Source organism: Suillus fuscotomentosus (assembly GCF_016647785.1).
Source record: "Suillus fuscotomentosus strain FC203 chromosome Unknown F5891scaffold_12, whole genome shotgun sequence".
NCBI classification, from domain to species: Eukaryota; Fungi; Basidiomycota; class Agaricomycetes; order Boletales; family Suillaceae; genus Suillus; species Suillus fuscotomentosus.
Window position 1 is genome coordinate 866,120 of NW_024539524.1, and position 18,728 is coordinate 884,847.

General features: G+C 46.4%; 5 protein-coding genes across 5 annotated transcripts; 4 read left to right on the forward strand and 1 right to left on the reverse strand.

The window, feature by feature from the left end:
- Positions 1–323: 323 nt before the first annotated feature.
- Positions 324–2,495, forward strand: F5891DRAFT_1185371 (uncharacterized protein; the record flags this gene model as incomplete). The annotated part of the gene is made up of 5 exons (XM_041366547.1): positions 324–650; positions 698–1,068; positions 1,134–1,265; positions 1,312–1,418; positions 1,477–2,495. 5 exons carry the CDS (start codon positions 324–326, stop codon positions 2,493–2,495), a joined length of 1,956 nt encoding a protein of 651 aa, XP_041229309.1.
- A 796-nt stretch (positions 2,496–3,291) lies between these two features.
- F5891DRAFT_1185372 (uncharacterized protein) lies at positions 3,292–4,073 on the forward strand (the record flags this gene model as incomplete). Its single annotated transcript, XM_041366548.1, has 5 exons — positions 3,292–3,327; positions 3,480–3,513; positions 3,565–3,636; positions 3,701–3,748; positions 3,805–4,073. The coding sequence occupies 5 exons, from the start codon at positions 3,292–3,294 to the stop codon at positions 4,071–4,073; spliced, it is 459 nt and encodes a 152-aa protein (XP_041229310.1).
- Positions 4,074–4,753: 680 nt separating this feature from the next.
- F5891DRAFT_1185373 (uncharacterized protein) lies at positions 4,754–8,503 on the reverse strand (the record flags this gene model as incomplete). The annotated part of the gene is made up of 10 exons (XM_041366549.1): positions 4,754–5,022; positions 5,079–5,126; positions 5,191–5,262; positions 5,314–5,347; positions 6,141–6,195; positions 6,345–7,350; positions 7,409–7,515; positions 7,562–7,693; positions 7,759–8,129; positions 8,177–8,503. 10 exons carry the CDS (start codon positions 8,501–8,503, stop codon positions 4,754–4,756), a joined length of 2,421 nt encoding a protein of 806 aa, XP_041229311.1.
- Positions 8,504–9,243: 740 nt separating this feature from the next.
- Positions 9,244–11,474, forward strand: F5891DRAFT_1185374 (uncharacterized protein; the record flags this gene model as incomplete). Its single annotated transcript, XM_041366550.1, has 6 exons — positions 9,244–9,289; positions 9,346–9,423; positions 9,478–9,724; positions 9,776–9,869; positions 11,052–11,165; positions 11,238–11,474. 6 exons carry the CDS (start codon positions 9,244–9,246, stop codon positions 11,472–11,474), a joined length of 816 nt encoding a protein of 271 aa, XP_041229312.1.
- Positions 11,475–11,523: 49 nt separating this feature from the next.
- Positions 11,524–15,016, forward strand: F5891DRAFT_947152 (uncharacterized protein; the record flags this gene model as incomplete). Its single annotated transcript, XM_041374720.1, has 10 exons — positions 11,524–12,090; positions 12,149–12,520; positions 12,575–12,768; positions 12,821–12,960; positions 12,987–13,185; positions 13,236–13,633; positions 13,687–13,866; positions 13,919–14,057; positions 14,110–14,753; positions 14,805–15,016. The coding sequence occupies 10 exons, from the start codon at positions 11,524–11,526 to the stop codon at positions 15,014–15,016; spliced, it is 3,045 nt and encodes a 1,014-aa protein (XP_041229313.1).
- Positions 15,017–18,728: the final 3,712 nt, after the last annotated feature.

The window sequence follows — 18,728 nt, forward strand, 5'->3', positions numbered from 1 at the left end:
TCCTAGTTCGTAACAGTGGGGGCATCTGAAGTCGGAGCTGCTGTGGTCCATGTTGTGGGTGGAGGTAGAGAGAATTATAGTGTCAGTTCGAGTGCAAAAATGTATTTGTACCACTCACTCACTGATTGGTATTGCTTGGTTGTAAATATGACCGGATTCATCGAGGAAAAAAACTTTGCGGCTGAGTAGGAAAAATAAACATCAGTGGGTCAAGTCGGCACCGCACCTCCCTGTTTGGCTCTGTACGAAACCGAGTGAAAAAAAACAAGTGGTGAGTGAGTGAGATACCAAGCATAAATAACAGATACTCACCTTACATCCAGATGGCGCCCCCCAGATGGACAAGTGCAGAGCAGTTACTCTGGCTGCAGAATGAGATGCCCGGATACTTGCAGATGCAAAAAGAAAAGAAATTGCCTCGATTCTTCGATTCATTGTTCCCAAGGTGGTTTAGCGACTTTCCAGAAGAGACAGAACTAAATGGCAGCCCACCTTGTGATGAGAACGCTGGCATAAATGAGCCCAGCAGTGCAGGCATCGAGTCCGTTATCGACACAGCCCAGCTCGATTCTATAAACGCACCCGATTTAGTCGAACAAGAAGACAGCCAGTCCAACTCACCTCCAATGGGAGCGGCAGAACGACGCAAAGTATGTGGTGTTCACATTGACCTAATTATAGAATATAACTTCATTAGAAATTGCGGGAATGGTTCCGAAATAACTCAAAGGGAAAGACAACACCTGGTGGCAGCTCAACTGGTAGAGCCCTGTCTGTACTACTTGGCCAGCGCGCACGAGGTACTCGAGACCTCAAAGAGATTGAAGTGTATTCCAAACTGCACTATGAGTCAAAAGTCAAACCGTTGGTTGAAGACGCTCTTAAAAATAATATTGTGCAACCTACCCAAAGGCTTAGTACGGTTCGGCTACACACCACTGAATGCTTTGCAGAAGAGTCAGAAGAAGTTAAGAAAGAAATTCGGGAGGAGACTGTACGTCTCAATGCTTCCAGAAGATTGGGCAATGTTGAGGGTCAGCATCCGAGAACAAAGGAAGAAGTTTATCGGTAAGTAAACATATTTGATTCGTATTACTAAGTACTGGTACTGATCACTCACCATTTATGTAAAGGACAATTCAAGAGCTGCCTTTGATTCTAGGTCAAGTTTTCGAGGAACTCTCAGCATTGACAGGTGGATGGCACTACACCGTTGTCATGGGCGGAGCTGATCCGTTGTGTGAAGGTGACATCATGACGTTGAGGTATTTCAAATTCCCTCTGCGCGACTGTTTGTTGATTCATCAACAGTTACCACCATGGTAAAACCGCAGATGGTCTGAGCTTCAAGGCGTCTACCCCAAACTTCCATGAACAGTATCTATTACCATTTGAACGACACCTTGGATACATCCATGGTAAGTGAAATTCCAGGCTACACGACTCAAAATTTATTATTAATGAAAAATACCATAGGTCCATCTTCGAAGTGTATATCAGCACCCTCATCTACCCCGACCTCGTCTCATCTTGCGCCCGTTGGCCTCATCTCACTGGACGAATTTCCAAACGAGTCCTCACTTGGAGAGAATGTGATATCCGGGCCTGTGGTTGGTCCTTCTCTGTTGCAAGAACCGGGGGACTTAGTGTTGAATCCTTACATCAACCTGGACTTCGGTGGGTCTGTGGGAGCGAACGAACATGGTGACTGGTTGATGCACGCTAGTAGCAGTGACCCAAACCTCCCATCTCCCCATAACATGACAGACACACCAATCACTGCTTGGAGAAAGTCAATGGCGCTCAACGAAGACCCGCTCGCATCCCCCACCTTTAATCGCATTCAACAACGAGGTTTGAGCGCAGTGGGTCCATCAGCCGAAGCAGTCCCTCCTTTCCTACCTCATCCATTGTCACCGCTTCATACCACCCTCTTGCCCCAGCCTTCTTCGTTCTTTGTGTTTCCTGCACTCGAGGAGGTCGATGCGCTGCCCACGCTCCAACACCATGATCCATTAGCGTTTAACCAGCCCATGTTGAATTCAGGGCCACGCTCACCTCCAGACCAACCGATTCCGTTACCTTTGTCCCCGCTTGTATCCACAGCCTCCAAGTCACCGCATTCCAAGTCTGTTGAACATCAACCTTCGCCGGCGTCTCACCAGCCAACTCATCAACCTAATTCGGAGGCGATGACAGTGTCTGTTGACTGTCAATCTTCGCCAGCTTCTCACCGGCCGACGCCTCACGACATTGTAGGTGTTTCTGCTGATGATCATCCTCAACCCAATTTGGAGGTGAGGACAGTGTCTTCATTACCTACCGCTGCCTCTGGCAGACGCTCAGGATGCGCACCACATCCTTCTACGCGAGCTGATGGAGCCAATAAAATTGGTGGCCATAACTCACAACGTGAAACAAAGCTCGCACCAAAGAGGAAGCTGACTGAAGTCCAGCGTGGTGTTGGAGGGTCGAAGAAAAGGTCTCGGAAGTAGTTCCGTTGTGTTTTCAATGTACCTAGCTAGATAACATCATGTCCTGAAAATTTAGATGAAGTTGAATAATCCTAGACGCAAAATCATGTCAATGATGACCAGAAGAGAAAATTGATGTGATTGTGCAATGGTCCAGCGCCGTCCTGTTAGTGCAGCCCCTCGAGAGGATGTATCCTACTGAGGGCATTAAGGTAGGTGATATATCATCAAAACTTGAACATGCAATTACTGCAGCTGTGGGAGGCGGGAATATATGATACATCATAGGTATTGCTGCCGCGCCTGAAAATGCATGATATATTATGTTCTGAGGTATCAAGGTAGGTGATGTATCATAAAAATATACAATTACTGTAGCCGTACGCAGGGGGAGGGAATATATGATACATCATAGCCTATAGGTATTGCTGCCACGCTTGAAAATAGTGATATATCAGTTATTGCAGCCACCGCGTGAAATAGTGATATATCAATTATTGCAGCCACTGCGTGGCTGCAATAATTGATATATCACTATTTTCAAGTGTGGCGAGACCGGGAGGAGGGTGTATAGAATACATCATATGTATTGCAGCTGTGCTTGTGTGTGACCCACTGAGGCGGGTGACGCCTGGCTACTAATGAAGGAAGCATCACCCATCCAGTAGTTCAGAGGATCATTCAGCTCGTTTTCAGTGGGTGATATATCATTAAAATATACAGTAACTGCAGCTGCAAAACTTGAAAGTACCTGATATATCAAGGCTCTATGGCTGGTAGTATATCCTCTGTAAGTATGATATATCATGGCGCTAGTATGATTGATGTATCATCTTCGGCTGCTAAATCCTCAGTAAGTACATGATATATCATGGCGCTGTGATTGATGTATCACTTTCCCACACATTGTGTCATAGACCGGGATATAACACCTCTCTTCTACTATGAGAGGAATATAATACATCATAATGACACTATCGCCTGGCCAATTTTGATGTGGTGCAGGCTGCATTTCTAGCCTTCGTCAAAGACGCTCTTGGTACGTCAATATAAGTGTCAGTTCAAAAGCATGCACTGACCTTTTCACTAGCATTTGAGTCGACACTGCCCCAAGACTCAGATACTGAGGAGGCAGAAGATTCATCATCAGACTCGCATGATGGTTCAGACGAGGAGTGGGGAAGCTGCCATTCCCTTGTTTTTGATGGAATCTGGGCCATCGACAGGCTCTCAGCCATTTCCATTGACTCAACTTGCTCAGTCCAATAGCCTCAGTGAGTTTTCCATTCGTGCTACTTGTTTAAAATTTAACCTGTGCTGTTGTTGCCAGAAACGGCGTCGTTTCGTAGCAGTCCACTCGGAGTGCCAGCTGGTACTGCCATTCAATTCCTAAAGTCGAAGAGTGCATTATCGTCCCCACCTGAATTCGTGTCAGTCAGCGAGGCGGATGTCTTGTGTCGCAGTCGATCACACGTTGATGACCCTTTTGCACCGGAGCAGATCAATCCCTGGGATTCTCGCTATTCCATGAAGCCCACTAACCTCCAGCTCATGTTAGGAGGGTCGGTTACCATTTCGCAAACAATGTTTGACAAGTGACCGGGTCTAGTATTTGTTGATGACAGGCATGCTAATTTGGTACTAGTTTTTGTCATTTCTCGTGCGTTGCAGTACATACCATTATCTCATCCTCATCCTCATCTCATTTTGTGGGTCCATCAAAACAGTATGTATTTGAAGAAGAAAAACTATAATACTGCGTGAGCCACTAAGTTAGCTCCGCACAACTTGAATGACTCGGTTAGTAGAGACTTGAACAAGCAAACGCGCAGTGCGGGAATGCGGAACCTCTTGATTAAAACACGCCCACTCTGGATTGACGAAAACGCGCAGCGCGCAAGCCGCGGAACGCGCAAATAATAAATGTGCAGATATAGCGCCATATATCTGCACATTTATTATTTGCGCGTTCCGCGGCTTGCGCGCTGCGCGTTTTCGTCAATCCAGAGTGGGCGTGTTTTAATCAAGAGGTTCCGCATTCCCGCACTGCGCGTTTGCTTGTTCAAGTCTCTACTAACCGAGTCATTCAAGTTGTGCGGAGCTAACTTAGTGGCTCACGCAGTATTATAGTTTTTCTTCTTCAAATACATACTGTTTTGATGGACCCACAAAATGAGATGAGGATGAGGATGAGATAATGGTATGTACTGCAACGCACGAGAAATGACAAAAACTAGTACCAAATTAGCATGCCTGTCATCAACAAATACTAGACCCGGTCACTTGTCAAACATTGTTTGCGAAATGGTAACCGACCCTCCTAACATGAGCTGGAGGTTAGTGGGCTTCATGGAATAGCGAGAATCCCAGGGATTGATCTGCTCCGGTGCAAAAGGGTCATCAACGTGTGATCGACTGCGACACAAGACATCCGCCTCGCTGACTGACACGAATTCAGGTGGGGACGATAATGCACTCTTCGACTTTAGGAATTGAATGGCAGTACCAGCTGGCACTCCGAGTGGACTGCTACGAAACGACGCCGTTTCTGGCAACAACAGCACAGGTTAAATTTTAAACAAGTAGCACGAATGGAAAACTCACTGAGGCTATTGGACTGAGCAAGTTGAGTCAATGGAAATGGCTGAGAGCCTGTCGATGGCCCAGATTCCATCAAAAACAAGGGAATGGCAGCTTCCCCACTCCTCGTCTGAACCATCATGCGAGTCTGATGATGAATCTTCTGCCTCCTCAGTATCTGAGTCTTGGGGCAGTGTCGACTCAAATGCTAGTGAAAAGGTCAGTGCATGCTTTTGAACTGACACTTATATTGACGTACCAAGAGCGTCTTTGACGAAGGCTAGAAATGCAGCCTGCACCACATCAAAATTGGCCAGGCGATAGTGTCATTATGATGTATTATATTCCTCTCATAGTAGAAGAGAGGTGTTATATCCCGGTCTATGACACAATGTGTGGGAAAGTGATACATCAATCACAGCGCCATGATATATCATGTACTTACTGAGGATTTAGCAGCCGAAGATGATACATCAATCATACTAGCGCCATGATATATCATACTTACAGAGGATATACTACCAGCCATAGAGCCTTGATATATCAGGTACTTTCAAGTTTTGCAGCTGCAGTTACTGTATATTTTAATGATATATCACCCACTGAAAACGAGCTGAATGATCCTCTGAACTACTGGATGGGTGATGCTTCCTTCATTAGTAGCCAGGCGTCACCCGCCTCAGTGGGTCACACACAAGCACAGCTGCAATACATATGATGTATTCTATACACCCTCCTCCCGGTCTCGCCACACTTGAAAATAGTGATATATCAATTATTGCAGCCACGCAGTGGCTGCAATAATTGATATATCACTATTTCACGCGGTGGCTGCAATAACTGATATATCACTATTTTCAAGCGTGGCAGCAATACCTATAGGCTATGATGTATCATATATTCCCTCCCCCTGCGTACGGCTACAGTAATTGTATATTTTTATGATACATCACCTACCTTGATACCTCAGAACATAATATATCATGCATTTTCAGGCGCGGCAGCAATACCTATGATGTATCATATATTCCCGCCTCCCACAGCTGCAGTAATTGCATGTTCAAGTTTTGATGATATATCACCTACCTTAATGCCCTCAGTAGGATACATCCTCTCGAGGGGCTGCACTAACAGGACGGCGCTGGACCATTGCACAATCACATCAATTTTCTCTTCTGGTCATCATTGACATGATTTTGCGTCTAGGATTATTCAACTTCATCTAAATTTTCAGGACATGATGTTATCTAGCTAGGTACATTGAAAACACAACGGAACTACTTCCGAGACCTTTTCTTCGACCCTCCAACACCACGCTGGACTTCAGTCAGCTTCCTCTTTGGTGCGAGCTTTGTTTCACGTTGTGAGTTATGGCCACCAATTTTATTGGCTCCATCAGCTCGCGTAGAAGGATGTGGTGCGCATCCTGAGCGTCTGCCAGAGGCAGCGGTAGGTAATGAAGACACTGTCCTCACCTCCAAATTGGGTTGAGGATGATCATCAGCAGAAACACCTACAATGTCGTGAGGCGTCGGCCGGTGAGAAGCTGGCGAAGATTGACAGTCAACAGACACTGTCATCGCCTCCGAATTAGGTTGATGAGTTGGCTGGTGAGACGCCGGCGAAGGTTGATGTTCAACAGACTTGGAATGCGGTGACTTGGAGGCTGTGGATACAAGCGGGGACAAAGGTAACGGAATCGGTTGGTCTGGAGGTGAGCGTGGCCCTGAATTCAACATGGGCTGGTTAAACGCTAATGGATCATGGTGTTGGAGCGTGGGCAGCGCATCGACCTCCTCGAGTGCAGGAAACACAAAGAACGAAGAAGGCTGGGGCAAGAGGGTGGTATGAAGCGGTGACAATGGATGAGGTAGGAAAGGAGGGACTGCTTCGGCTGATGGACCCACTGCGCTCAAACCTCGTTGTTGAATGCGATTAAAGGTGGGGGATGCGAGCGGGTCTTCGTTGAGCGCCATTGACTTTCTCCAAGCAGTGATTGGTGTGTCTGTCATGTTATGGGGAGATGGGAGGTTTGGGTCACTGCTACTAGCGTGCATCAACCAGTCACCATGTTCGTTCGCTCCCACAGACCCACCGAAGTCCAGGTTGATGTAAGGATTCAACACTAAGTCCCCCGGTTCTTGCAACAGAGAAGGACCAACCACAGGCCCGGATATCACATTCTCTCCAAGTGAGGACTCGTTTGGAAATTCGTCCAGTGAGATGAGGCCAACGGGCGCAAGATGAGACGAGGTCGGGGTAGATGAGGGTGCTGATATACACTTCGAAGATGGACCTATGGTATTTTTCATTAATAATAAATTTTGAGTCGTGTAGCCTGGAATTTCACTTACCATGGATGTATCCAAGGTGTCGTTCAAATGGTAATAGATACTGTTCATGGAAGTTTGGGGTAGACGCCTTGAAGCTCAGACCATCTGCGGTTTTACCATGGTGGTAACTGTTGATGAATCAACAAACAGTCGCGCAGAGGGAATTTGAAATACCTCAACGTCATGATGTCACCTTCACACAACGGATCAGCTCCGCCCATGACAACGGTGTAGTGCCATCCACCTGTCAATGCTGAGAGTTCCTCGAAAACTTGACCTAGAATCAAAGGCAGCTCTTGAATTGTCCTTTACATAAATGGTGAGTGATCAGTACCAGTACTTAGTAATACGAATCAAATATGTTTACTTACCGATAAACTTCTTCCTTTGTTCTCGGATGCTGACCCTCAACATTGCCCAATCTTCTGGAAGCATTGAGACGTACAGTCTCCTCCCGAATTTCTTTCTTAACTTCTTCTGACTCTTCTGCAAAGCATTCAGTGGTGTGTAGCCGAACCGTACTAAGCCTTTGGGTAGGTTGCACAATATTATTTTTAAGAGCGTCTTCAACCAACGGTTTGACTTTTGACTCATAGTGCAGTTTGGAATACACTTCAATCTCTTTGAGGTCTCGAGTACCTCGTGCGCGCTGGCCAAGTAGTACAGACAGGGCTCTACCAGTTGAGCTGCCACCAGGTGTTGTCTTTCCCTTTGAGTTATTTCGGAACCATTCCCGCAATTTCTAATGAAGTTATATTCTATAATTAGGTCAATGTGAACACCACATACTTTGCGTCGTTCTGCCGCTCCCATTGGAGGTGAGTTGGACTGGCTGTCTTCTTGTTCGACTAAATCGGGTGCGTTTATAGAATCGAGCTGGGCTGTGTCGATAACGGACTCGATGCCTGCACTGCTGGGCTCATTTATGCCAGCGTTCTCATCACAAGGTGGGCTGCCATTTAGTTCTGTCTCTTCTGGAAAGTCGCTAAACCACCTTGGGAACAATGAATCGAAGAATCGAGGCAATTTCTTTTCTTTTTGCATCTGCAAGTATCCGGGCATCTCATTCTGCAGCCAGAGTAACTGCTCTGCACTTGTCCATCTGGGGGGCGCCATCTGGATGTAAGGTGAGTATCTGTTATTTATGCTTGGTATCTCACTCACTCACCACTTGTTTTTTTTCACTCGGTTTCGTACAGAGCCAAACAGGGAGGTGCGGTGCCGACTTGACCCACTGATGTTTATTTTTCCTACTCAGCCGCAAAGTTTTTTTCCTCGATGAATCCGGTCATATTTACAACCAAGCAATACCAATCAGTGAGTGAGTGGTACAAATACATTTTTGCACTCGAACTGACACTATAATTCTCTCTACCTCCACCCACAACATGGACCACAGCAGCTCCGACTTCAGATGCCCCCACTGTTACGAACTAGGATAGTTCTAACAGCAAGGGCTCGATAGAGCGTTCGTGTTGCTGAGATTTGCAAAGCCCTTCAAATAAGAAGGGGTTCTTAGACTTAGTTAAAGGAGTGCTTTAACTAAGAGATCGGTTCTGATGACTTAAGATTGGTGATCGTTAAGCGAAGGAAGTTCTGGACAAAACCTAGTAAGATTGAAGTGACGTTTCTAAGTAAAGTACACGTGCTTAAATAGGAAACTATATGCGCACGGACCAGGGCTACGGTGAGATAATAGTACAAGAGTCGAATACGGAAGTAAGACCAAGAAAGGAAAGTCAAGCCGCTAAGGAAAATGTAGGGCATAATGGCAGATACGTGAGAAGTAAAGGAAGTAGAGTGATTGTAACACCCACAACCAACCCGTACAAATGCTCCGCCACCCATGTTTCACGATGGAGCAATTCATCGAGGCCATACGTATGGTACAGAACGGTCATGGTAAGTTTTCGTTATGATATCACCAAAGTGCTTGCTCACCATCGCATCTCACACAGTTCCCCCATCGTCACCGAAACCATATGGATGGCCTTACCGACCTGAAGATGAGGTGTGCTCAGTCCATACACAAACAGGTACCGTGAACTTGCATACATTTTCCTCTCTCATTTTACTCATAAATTGCACAGTCTCTCATAGCCCAGAAGACCGCTCCCCGGCAAAAGAGGAGGACACTTCCTCAGAAGTCTCTATTGACGATATCTGTATTGGCCCCGTGGCTGCTGCTGCTGACAACAGTCTCGATAGTTCCTCTTCTGAAAATGGGGGAGAGTCCAGTATGAGCGGTACTGAAACACTCGCTGACCTCGACCCTGCTCTTGAATTTAACTGGTTTGTGACCACTAGTCATTTTGGTGTGGGGCTATACAGTGAAATGTCAGTCGCTGTTTATTGCTCTTGATCTGAACTGCATCTAATTATTCATAGATCTACCACCCGGACGCTTCATGCCCCAGGCACAACTGTCCATTACTTCACCACACTCCATGAAGCTAAGGAGTATTTCAGGCTTGCCTTGGCGGTGTGGTGTGGTGAGACGGTCTAACGTGAAAGTACTGTTTGTCACTGCAAACTCAAAATATCATGGGGTGTCCCCAATGAATAGGTTCCACAGGGATTAACCGTTTCATTCTTACATATGCTAGATACTCAATCATGATAAATATTTACATTTGAATCAGACATGCGAGTCTTGTATGACCCAGGCCTCACAAGCAACGTCATCTGATAAGCTTTAAGCTCGGTTCAGCATGCCAACAGTGATTCTCGCATGGCCGATAATATATCACAGGCCCATCAGAAAGTCCAGGTCTGCCGTTGAGTCACATCAGAGAACCTGTGAGAAGAAGATATCGTCATATATCGTCATATATTGTAATATACAGTTGTACAACATTTGGTGTGCTTGCGCAAGAAAATGCTTTCGACAATATATTTTAACACAAGTGGCACTGAACAAAAAAAAACAAAAAAAAAACATTACTGAAGACATCCTGAAATCAAGTTGCGCTGTTTTCAACATCTGCAAAAAGGAGCGCGAAGCGCTCCTTTTGCATCATGTGCCGAAGGCACATGATGATGTTGATAAACAGCGCAACTTGATTTCAGGATGTCTTCAGTAATGTTTTTTTTTTGTTTTTTTTTGTTCAGTGCCACTTGTGTTAAAATATATTGTCGAAAGCATTTTCTTGCGCAAGCACACCAAATGTTGTACAACTGTATATTACTTTGTGACACTTACCTACCAGCTCGCCACCATCTGGCCAGTATCCAGCAAGACACCAAGTCATCCGCGTTGCAAAAATTGAATTTTATATTGTCTATCATAGTACAGGTCTGTCCCGAAGTGTGGCTCATATGCCACCAAACAATACAGTGAGTTGTTTACACTAATTACTGGTACGTTACTACATACACCTTGTCCCTCAGATCATTGCCGCAATGGCACCAAAATATGGAACTGCAGAAGAACGCTGCAGAGCTCGATTGCAGAGCAAACGACAACATTATCAACAGTCAATTTCAATTTCAATCACTCAGAGTCTATCAAGATACTTAATGAATTTTATTTGTTTTCTTGTAGCAATAAGACTACGGAGCAGGCAAAGTCTCGAACTCGTTGGCGGGTGCGAAGTTGTCATTTTAATGATGTACGTATTTCCTTGATATACAGTGCTATATGTATCTACACTTTCACAAACAGGATGTTGTTGCATTGTTTCGCACCTTAGACCAACTGAGCACTGAACTTGGGTACAAGTCTGGTGTTCCCGAGGCACGCATTATGCAATCTCGCGTTATCGCAGTGCTCCGGAGAGTGAGTGACGAGGGTTGGAGTGTGCTACGCCCTGAGTTGAATGATGTATGTATTACTCTGCTGGGTCTGCAGGTGCATGCTACCAAGTTACATGATGCCGTGCAACAACTTGAATGTACGTCTGGGACTGGATATCACCTCTTGTTGAAGCAGAGCCAGGAACTGGTGGACTTGATGGAGAGACGGCTTGCAATAGAGAAGGAAGTCATATCAATAATAGACGAAGGAGGTGTTGAAGCTTATGATGAGGCAATGTTCACCGACTTACTCGTTTGGCAGACTGCGGTTGATATATCAGACAAGTCTTAATATAAACCAGCCAAATTTGTGAACTGCGTCTCACTAACACCGACGACAAATGGTTGGAGGCCAGAGACGGCGAGCCCTGAAGCATTATCAGCGCGATTTCTATGCGCACAGTGCTGCTGCTTCAAAAGCAGTGAATAACGATACCAATGATGCGCCTCAACACACACGTGATGTTCAACAACACAAGCACAGCAGTTTTGAAACAGGACAAAGTGGGCGGTTGAACGTCTCTTCAACCTACTACACCGTTCCAAATTCTCCAGGGAAACGCCGTCGTGGAGATTCAGAAGTCCTACTGGAGACTACAGAGTTTAACTTTACAACTCTCGATGACTTTCCTGATAACCTTCAAAATGACACGCCGGAGTTTGTAGAATTTGTGAGGCAAAAACGCACTGTGGTTCATGGTGAGGCCTTGCGCTTATGGGAATCTGATGCCAACTTGTTCTTGGAGGAATTCCTCCGTCTGGAGGGTCAGGGCGACTATTCGCAAGACATTTGTGTTTGTGGTGAGGAAGCTGCGATATATCATTGTCAGGATTGTCACGGTTCCGAGATGTTCTGTCATTTGTGTATGGTCCGTGTACATGCAAGACAGCCGTTTCATAAAATGGAGGTATGTGCATAGATACTCACATTCCTTACATCAACTGACTCTTGTGTTTTAAACTTAGCGTTGGGATGGCATCTCATTCGACGATATTACCTCGAAGTCCATGGGGATACGTTTGCAACTTGGACACACCTCTGGTGTTTGTTGTGACAACCCACTCCCTGCTTTCAACGACGACTTCGTTATCATCCACTACAATGGTATCTACGAAGTGGGGTTAGATTTCTGCGGATGCGCTTCTGGTCAGCCACACATCGTTCAACTACTACGTGTTCGTCTCTTTCCTGCCACAACAGTCGATCCCAAAACAGCCGCGACATTTCGGGCACTGGAATACTTTCAAATGTTGTCTTTCGAGTCCAAAGTTTCCACGTTTGAATTTTACAAAACAGCTGCCCGTTTGACGGACAATACAGGAATTCATGTACCAAAGGTATGTGCTAATGTTAATTCTAATTCTCTTCTAATTTGTCATATTACAATCTAGGACCGTTATGAATCTATGTTGCGCATGATGCGAGAGTGGCGGTTCATCAAGCAGATGCAACGCGCTGGTCAAGGTCATCACCCCAAAGGTATCGCAGCAACTGAACCAGGCGCATGTGCTGTATTATGTCCTGCATGTCCCCATGTAGGAAAAAATCTGCCAGATGGATGGGAAAACGCACCATCTGAAATACGGTATGTACGTTTAGCATCTTTTCCCTCCGACTTTGCTCTCACACAGATCCAGATTCCTATATGCCTTATTTCTGGGCATTGATGCCAATTTTCGTCTGGCTCGCCGTAACGTCTCTTCGGCCACGGCCGATCCTGGTCTCAATCACGGATATGCTTTTTTTGTAGAGGAACATGCCTACAAAAGTTTCATCAGTTCACAAGAATGAGCTGCCCAGGAGGTAAGTCCATCATTCTATTCGTCCTGGGCACTAAGTATAACTCTGTGCAGATAAGTTCGTGCTCCAGTCACAATGCGGTAAATCTCGCAGATACAAGAGTCTCGCGTGGGCTTGCGGCCACTGGCGCCGGTACCATCGATTGTGCACGACACAATTTCAAACGGCCCTGCTCCATCGGCGACTTACAAAAGGGTGAACGGTGCATAATGTTCACTTTTTAGTCATATTATTATTAACAGCACAATACAGGTACCTTAATATGGATTACTTATTTTTCTCTAGCATGCGGTCTTCATCGGACATAGTGGCATTAAATATATCGTACGATATCGCCTGCCAATGGAGCAAGCATATCTGGACACGTATGTCCGCCTTCCCGCACCAGTACCACATCAAACACCACGAAAAGTCCATTGTGTTCCTCGTACCGAAATTTCACCTGCCAGCTCACATCGCCAAATGCCAGACATCCTTCTCCTTCAATCTGATCAAGGGTGTTGGTCGCACGGACGGTGAAGCTCCAGAGCGCGGGTGGGCGGACATAAACTCCATTGCTACAAGTACACGCGAAATGGGTCCCGGTTCAAGGCGTGATACCTTAGACGACCACTTCAATGATTGGAATTGGAAGAAGATATGCGCAATGGGTGAGTTTTTGGCCTCTCACTGAATATCTGAACTTACAGTTTCTGTCTCGCAGGTTTAATTTTCCGCCGAAAGTACAACTTCACATTAATCGAGGTCCAAGAACGTGTCAACGATCTCACCAATTTCGAGGCTTCTCTTGCCACAGATGAGCTAGCTGAATGGAGGAAGGACATTGAGGCATGGGAGGAAGACCGTTCACGACCGAACCCATTTGAAGACAGAGCTACGACAAGTACGTGTACTCTATTCAACGCATTTTGAGAAGCTGATGGTGTTTTCAACAGCAATGACTCAGGCTGCCGTGCGTCTGGCCTTATCAACGGCAGAGGCCACAGAGATTGAGCGCGGTAACGATGTGTCCCTACATGATGATATCTCGCCATCAGTGCTGATTTCATCGGAATTAGAACTTGAAGATCAACAGTTGCGTTGACATTTCTGAACTTCACTGGATCACAAACTGACTCTATTCTAGGCGCCGTCTTGAATTTGATGCCAAGGTGGTTGGACAACACGCTACAGATGTTCAGAAGGGAAAGCTCTTACAGCGGGTGAATGCTCTTCACCGACGCATTGACACATGGGGCCGGGTACAGTTGTTGTATATGCCTGGCGTCTCCCGCCTGCGGTCACCGGATGACGTTGCAACTGAAGCCAAGGTTCACAACATTAACCTGTTCCTGCCGTCCTCTCTACCCCATCGAGTACTGTGTGACGACCGCTTGCTCAAACATGAGTGGGAGTTGCGTGAAGCTCAAGCGTATGACACACTGAATGACCTCTGCACTGTGCTCAACCTGCGATACCATCTTTACAAGTATAAGGATACATTTATCCGAGGACAGCGAGCAAATACCCGAGCAAACGGAATCATCAATAACGCTGAATGTCGCATCGACGCCTTATCACTTAAGTATTCCACCTCTAGAAGCGCACTTCTGAATCTGGCATCAAGGCTGGGCAAGAACGACAACTGGGAGAGGAGCCTGAAGCCACTCGACAAGCAAAAGGATGTGGTACCACTCAAACACGACGATGGCCGAACGATGGGGCAGCAAAGTATATCGTGGATCTGGAAGACTTCAGGCTCCAACAGCAACGAGCTAGGGCTGCAGGACTGTAAGTACGCTCTAACCACTGGTGCTTCTCACTGACCTGGCCATTTTATAGCACTACGTGTTGAATGGTGCAAGGCACGAGCGCGAGCTCATCGCTGGGAGGAAGAAGTGCAGTTACTGCATGAGGAAATGCGCCGCGTCATTGCATTTCTCGACTGGCACGCTGGCTGGTGGGACACGCAAGGTTCACGACGTACTTTTAGCTCACTGCAAGCCGGAGAGGGTGCACTTGCTTATGCCCAACGCCAGGCCAATCTACGCTGAAAAATGGCTGTCCACTTCAAATTCATGTGGGCAGCCAACTCTTCATGGCAAGCTCCCCTCGCAGTTGATCTTCATTCCTAGTTAAACCCCAATTCCCCTCCTTTTGACGAGGGCGAGTATATAATATACTATGTATTTACAAGTGATATATCATGCAAGCTTTGAAGGTGATATGATGTGCAAACTCCGTTTGCAAGTAATATGTCACGCGAGCCTCGTGTAGAGCTTCCAAGGTGATGGCATCACAGAAACCAGTGATATATCACCTTCAAAGTTTGAGGCCCGCGTGACACGCAGGCCTCAAACTTTGAAGGTGATATGATGTGCAAACTCTGTTCGCAAGCAATATATCACGCGAGCCTCGTGTAGAGCTTCCAAGGTGATGCATCACAGAAACCGGTGATGTATCACGCAGACTAATGAAAGTGATATATCATGCAAGCCTCACAAGCTTTTAAGGTGATGTATCACACAAACTAATGATATATCACGCGGGCCTCTCAAGCTTTGAAGGTGATACATCACGCAAACTAATGATATATCATGCAAGTGTTTGAAGGGATACATCACGCAAACTGGTGATATATCATGTGATGCAGGACATCGGACTTGATGTATCACTGTCTACGTGATACATCACAGCACAGCCTGCAGGAAAGGTGAGCGAGTTGATACATCATGGTCTATGGACCACAGGCTCTGATATAACATCAGCCTTCTACAATACTAGATATTAATATATCATACCTACAGGGTATTGTGAATTGGCGTAAGTCTGATCAAACTGTGCCCCACTCTCAAGTTCGCCAACATGATAGCTTCATAATATTAGGTAAGCGCACTTCCTCATCAACTTGATCACGCATCACTCACTTGAACACAGACACCTCACGGCGCTTATTCAGCTTTGGCCCGCGGTCAGTAACATTCTGTACTCTGATTTCGGCGTCTGCAGTGTCCTTGACTTTTTCTCCATAGTATTCATAGGAGTAAATGTCTATTTTTTGCGGTGCCCGGGTCCCCTTAATTTCTACACCACCAGCTAACACAGTGTCGAACTTCAAAGCTCCTTTAACACCACTCGTGCAGCCCAAGCGAGCAGGGTTTTTCCGCCAACGGTACCATGTAGTTAGTTGCTAATCAAAATGAGTTGGTACGTGTGTTTCGCATGCTCACAGATGGTAGTGCTTACCTGTTCACGACTTTCCACAGTGTTTGCCAGATCTTGCACTGAGTGTCAAGACCTAACTGGTTGCAACGAGGACTGGCACGCAATTTGGTGGAATGGAATGGGCCGGTTTCTTCTTGATGGTAGGAATCCACAGCCGTACGACAACGCCGTCAAACACTTCAAGGAACTGCAGTTTGGACGTGTCAGTGAAGGATGCAAAGACCTCATGTTCAAGATTCTCGATCAGGGAGCGGCATTCAAGCACGCCGAACAATTTCTTTCTGAGACTTGCAGCTTCCTAGTAGAGAAACTGGTTTTCGAGCCTGAGCCTCCTTCACCATAGTCTTACTAGTACTCATGTTAGTTTTACTCATGTTCAACCACAAGGACTTCATCCATCGTACGACGTAGACTCGTCGTGTTCAATTGTATAGAGTGATGTTTGTACCAGTACAAATACTATACTGCAGTGGTCCGAGTCTCAAATTGCTTGAAGGAAAGTAGAGATCATAATTATCATGGTGGAAACTTCAAGTTGAGTTTTGATTCCAATCAAAACGCGCCAGCTCTGGATTGGCGAAAACGCGCAGTGCGGGAATGCGGAACCTCTTGATTAAAACGCGCCCACTCTGGATTGACGAAAACGCGCAGCGCGCAAGCCGCGGAACGCGCAAATAATAAATGTGCAGATATAGCGCCATACAGATATAGCGCCATATCAAGGCACGTTCCCCTGCGCGTCGCGGTATCTAGGTTTACGATCTTACGTCCTTCGATTCTATCGTCCACTTAGTATGGCAAAAATTATGGTCTAGGTAAAGTGCCTGAAGTTGTGGTCCGCGGTAGCTAGTTTATAGAAAATGGGCACAATTCCATCTCTCCACTACAAGTTACCATCTGACCAGCCCTGGAACTCCCTCACTTATCAGCTCTCCAAATACTTTCTTCTTTGAAATGCCCTGCGTCCATTCAATGGCCTCCGCTGTCGCTTTCAGTGGCTAAAGCGAGCGGCCCCACGCCAATGACAGACTGGCACGATCCAGTGCTGCGAGAACTCTTCTCCCGTGCGTGAACCATTTTCGCGCGCTGGGTCGGCGGAGTGCCTGCAACATGATGAAGCACAGATGTTTCTTGCCATTGGTGAAAGATGACATGGAGCCTTTTTGTCGGGCTACCAGTAACATCGAGCGTCGCACAGGCACTTTTATCTCACAGCCCCAGTTCCCACGTGGAATGCGCCCCATTCGCTCAAGCCTTAAGGACAGTGCAGCATGCAGGCAAACAGGATGTCGCAGTTGAAGTGTACATCTGTGTCGCCACATTCAATCGAGTCTATCGAAGGCCAATGACCGTGCGCTTCCAATGGCAACATCATGCGATCACAGTTCGCATGACAGGCGAGGGGCAAGGATAATGTCCCAGAGATGGACCGACATATTAGCCGCAGATGTAGAACTCCGCCGACACCAACTGTGGTCTCCATACTTATGGCTGGCGGCGCCCCTCGCTTATTACTGAAAGATCAGTGACAAATGCAAGGTAATATCAACTACTGAGGGATATTTTCTGCCGACGTTCGGGTTTTCATCACTCTGCATTCAAGTCTATAAAAAGTTGAGTCACCGCACTTGAAAACACTGTGTGTGATATTACCATGCGACCGCATTTCAAATATCGGACAAGAGCAAGATAGATTCCCAAGGCAGACTAAATAGAATCACCGCGGATATGAAGTCCACCAAATCCCTCAGTTATGAAGCTGCTGTCGCCATGAATGCGAGATGGTGCAATACTACGTCATCGACAGCGGAGTTTGGTGAGGCAAAGAGTTACCCACACAACCGCGCCTGACTCATGTGGGACTCCTGTTTTCCTTCCATGATTTTCCCTTCCAGCTAGGATGCCGACTATATCCACACATTGCCGTTTTGGAGTGGTGCCAGGTCCAATTGAGTTAATCAAATATAAGGGTCATAGGATATACGTCTGTGTGGTTCAAGGTTTCACACAAGCCTAGGTTTCATGCGGTACTTTGTCCAAACCCACAATAGTACCACCCCAGAAACACCCACCCGTACTGGGAATTGTAGGTATGCCTCACATGGGTACAACGAGAACCCTTTCAGGGAAGAGTTATTCATCATTCAAAGCAGGGTCCAAGGCGAGGGCGAGGGAAATTGCAATGCATTTGTGATGTCGCTGTTCTTATTTGCTGGAAGTTGAGACGCCCTCGCTCATTGAAATGAGGTTCCGGAGAACGGTGCATTATTAAAAAGAATTAGACATTTTACGTTACAGAAATCTAAAGGCATCCGTTGCTTTCATGATTTCTAGCCCGTATAACCGGTACCATAGCCGTGTAAGAACGGGTCGTTACTGAAGTTGAAGACAGAGCATCCGCGGTAGATAGTCTGATTGCATGAGAAGCACCAGTTGTTAGTGGAGTTGATTGTAGTCCACTAAACGAAGCCGTGAGCAAGAAAACATACGCGCTGTAAAGAGCAGCTCACAAAGAGTTGGTGAATAAAACTATCAAGCGTG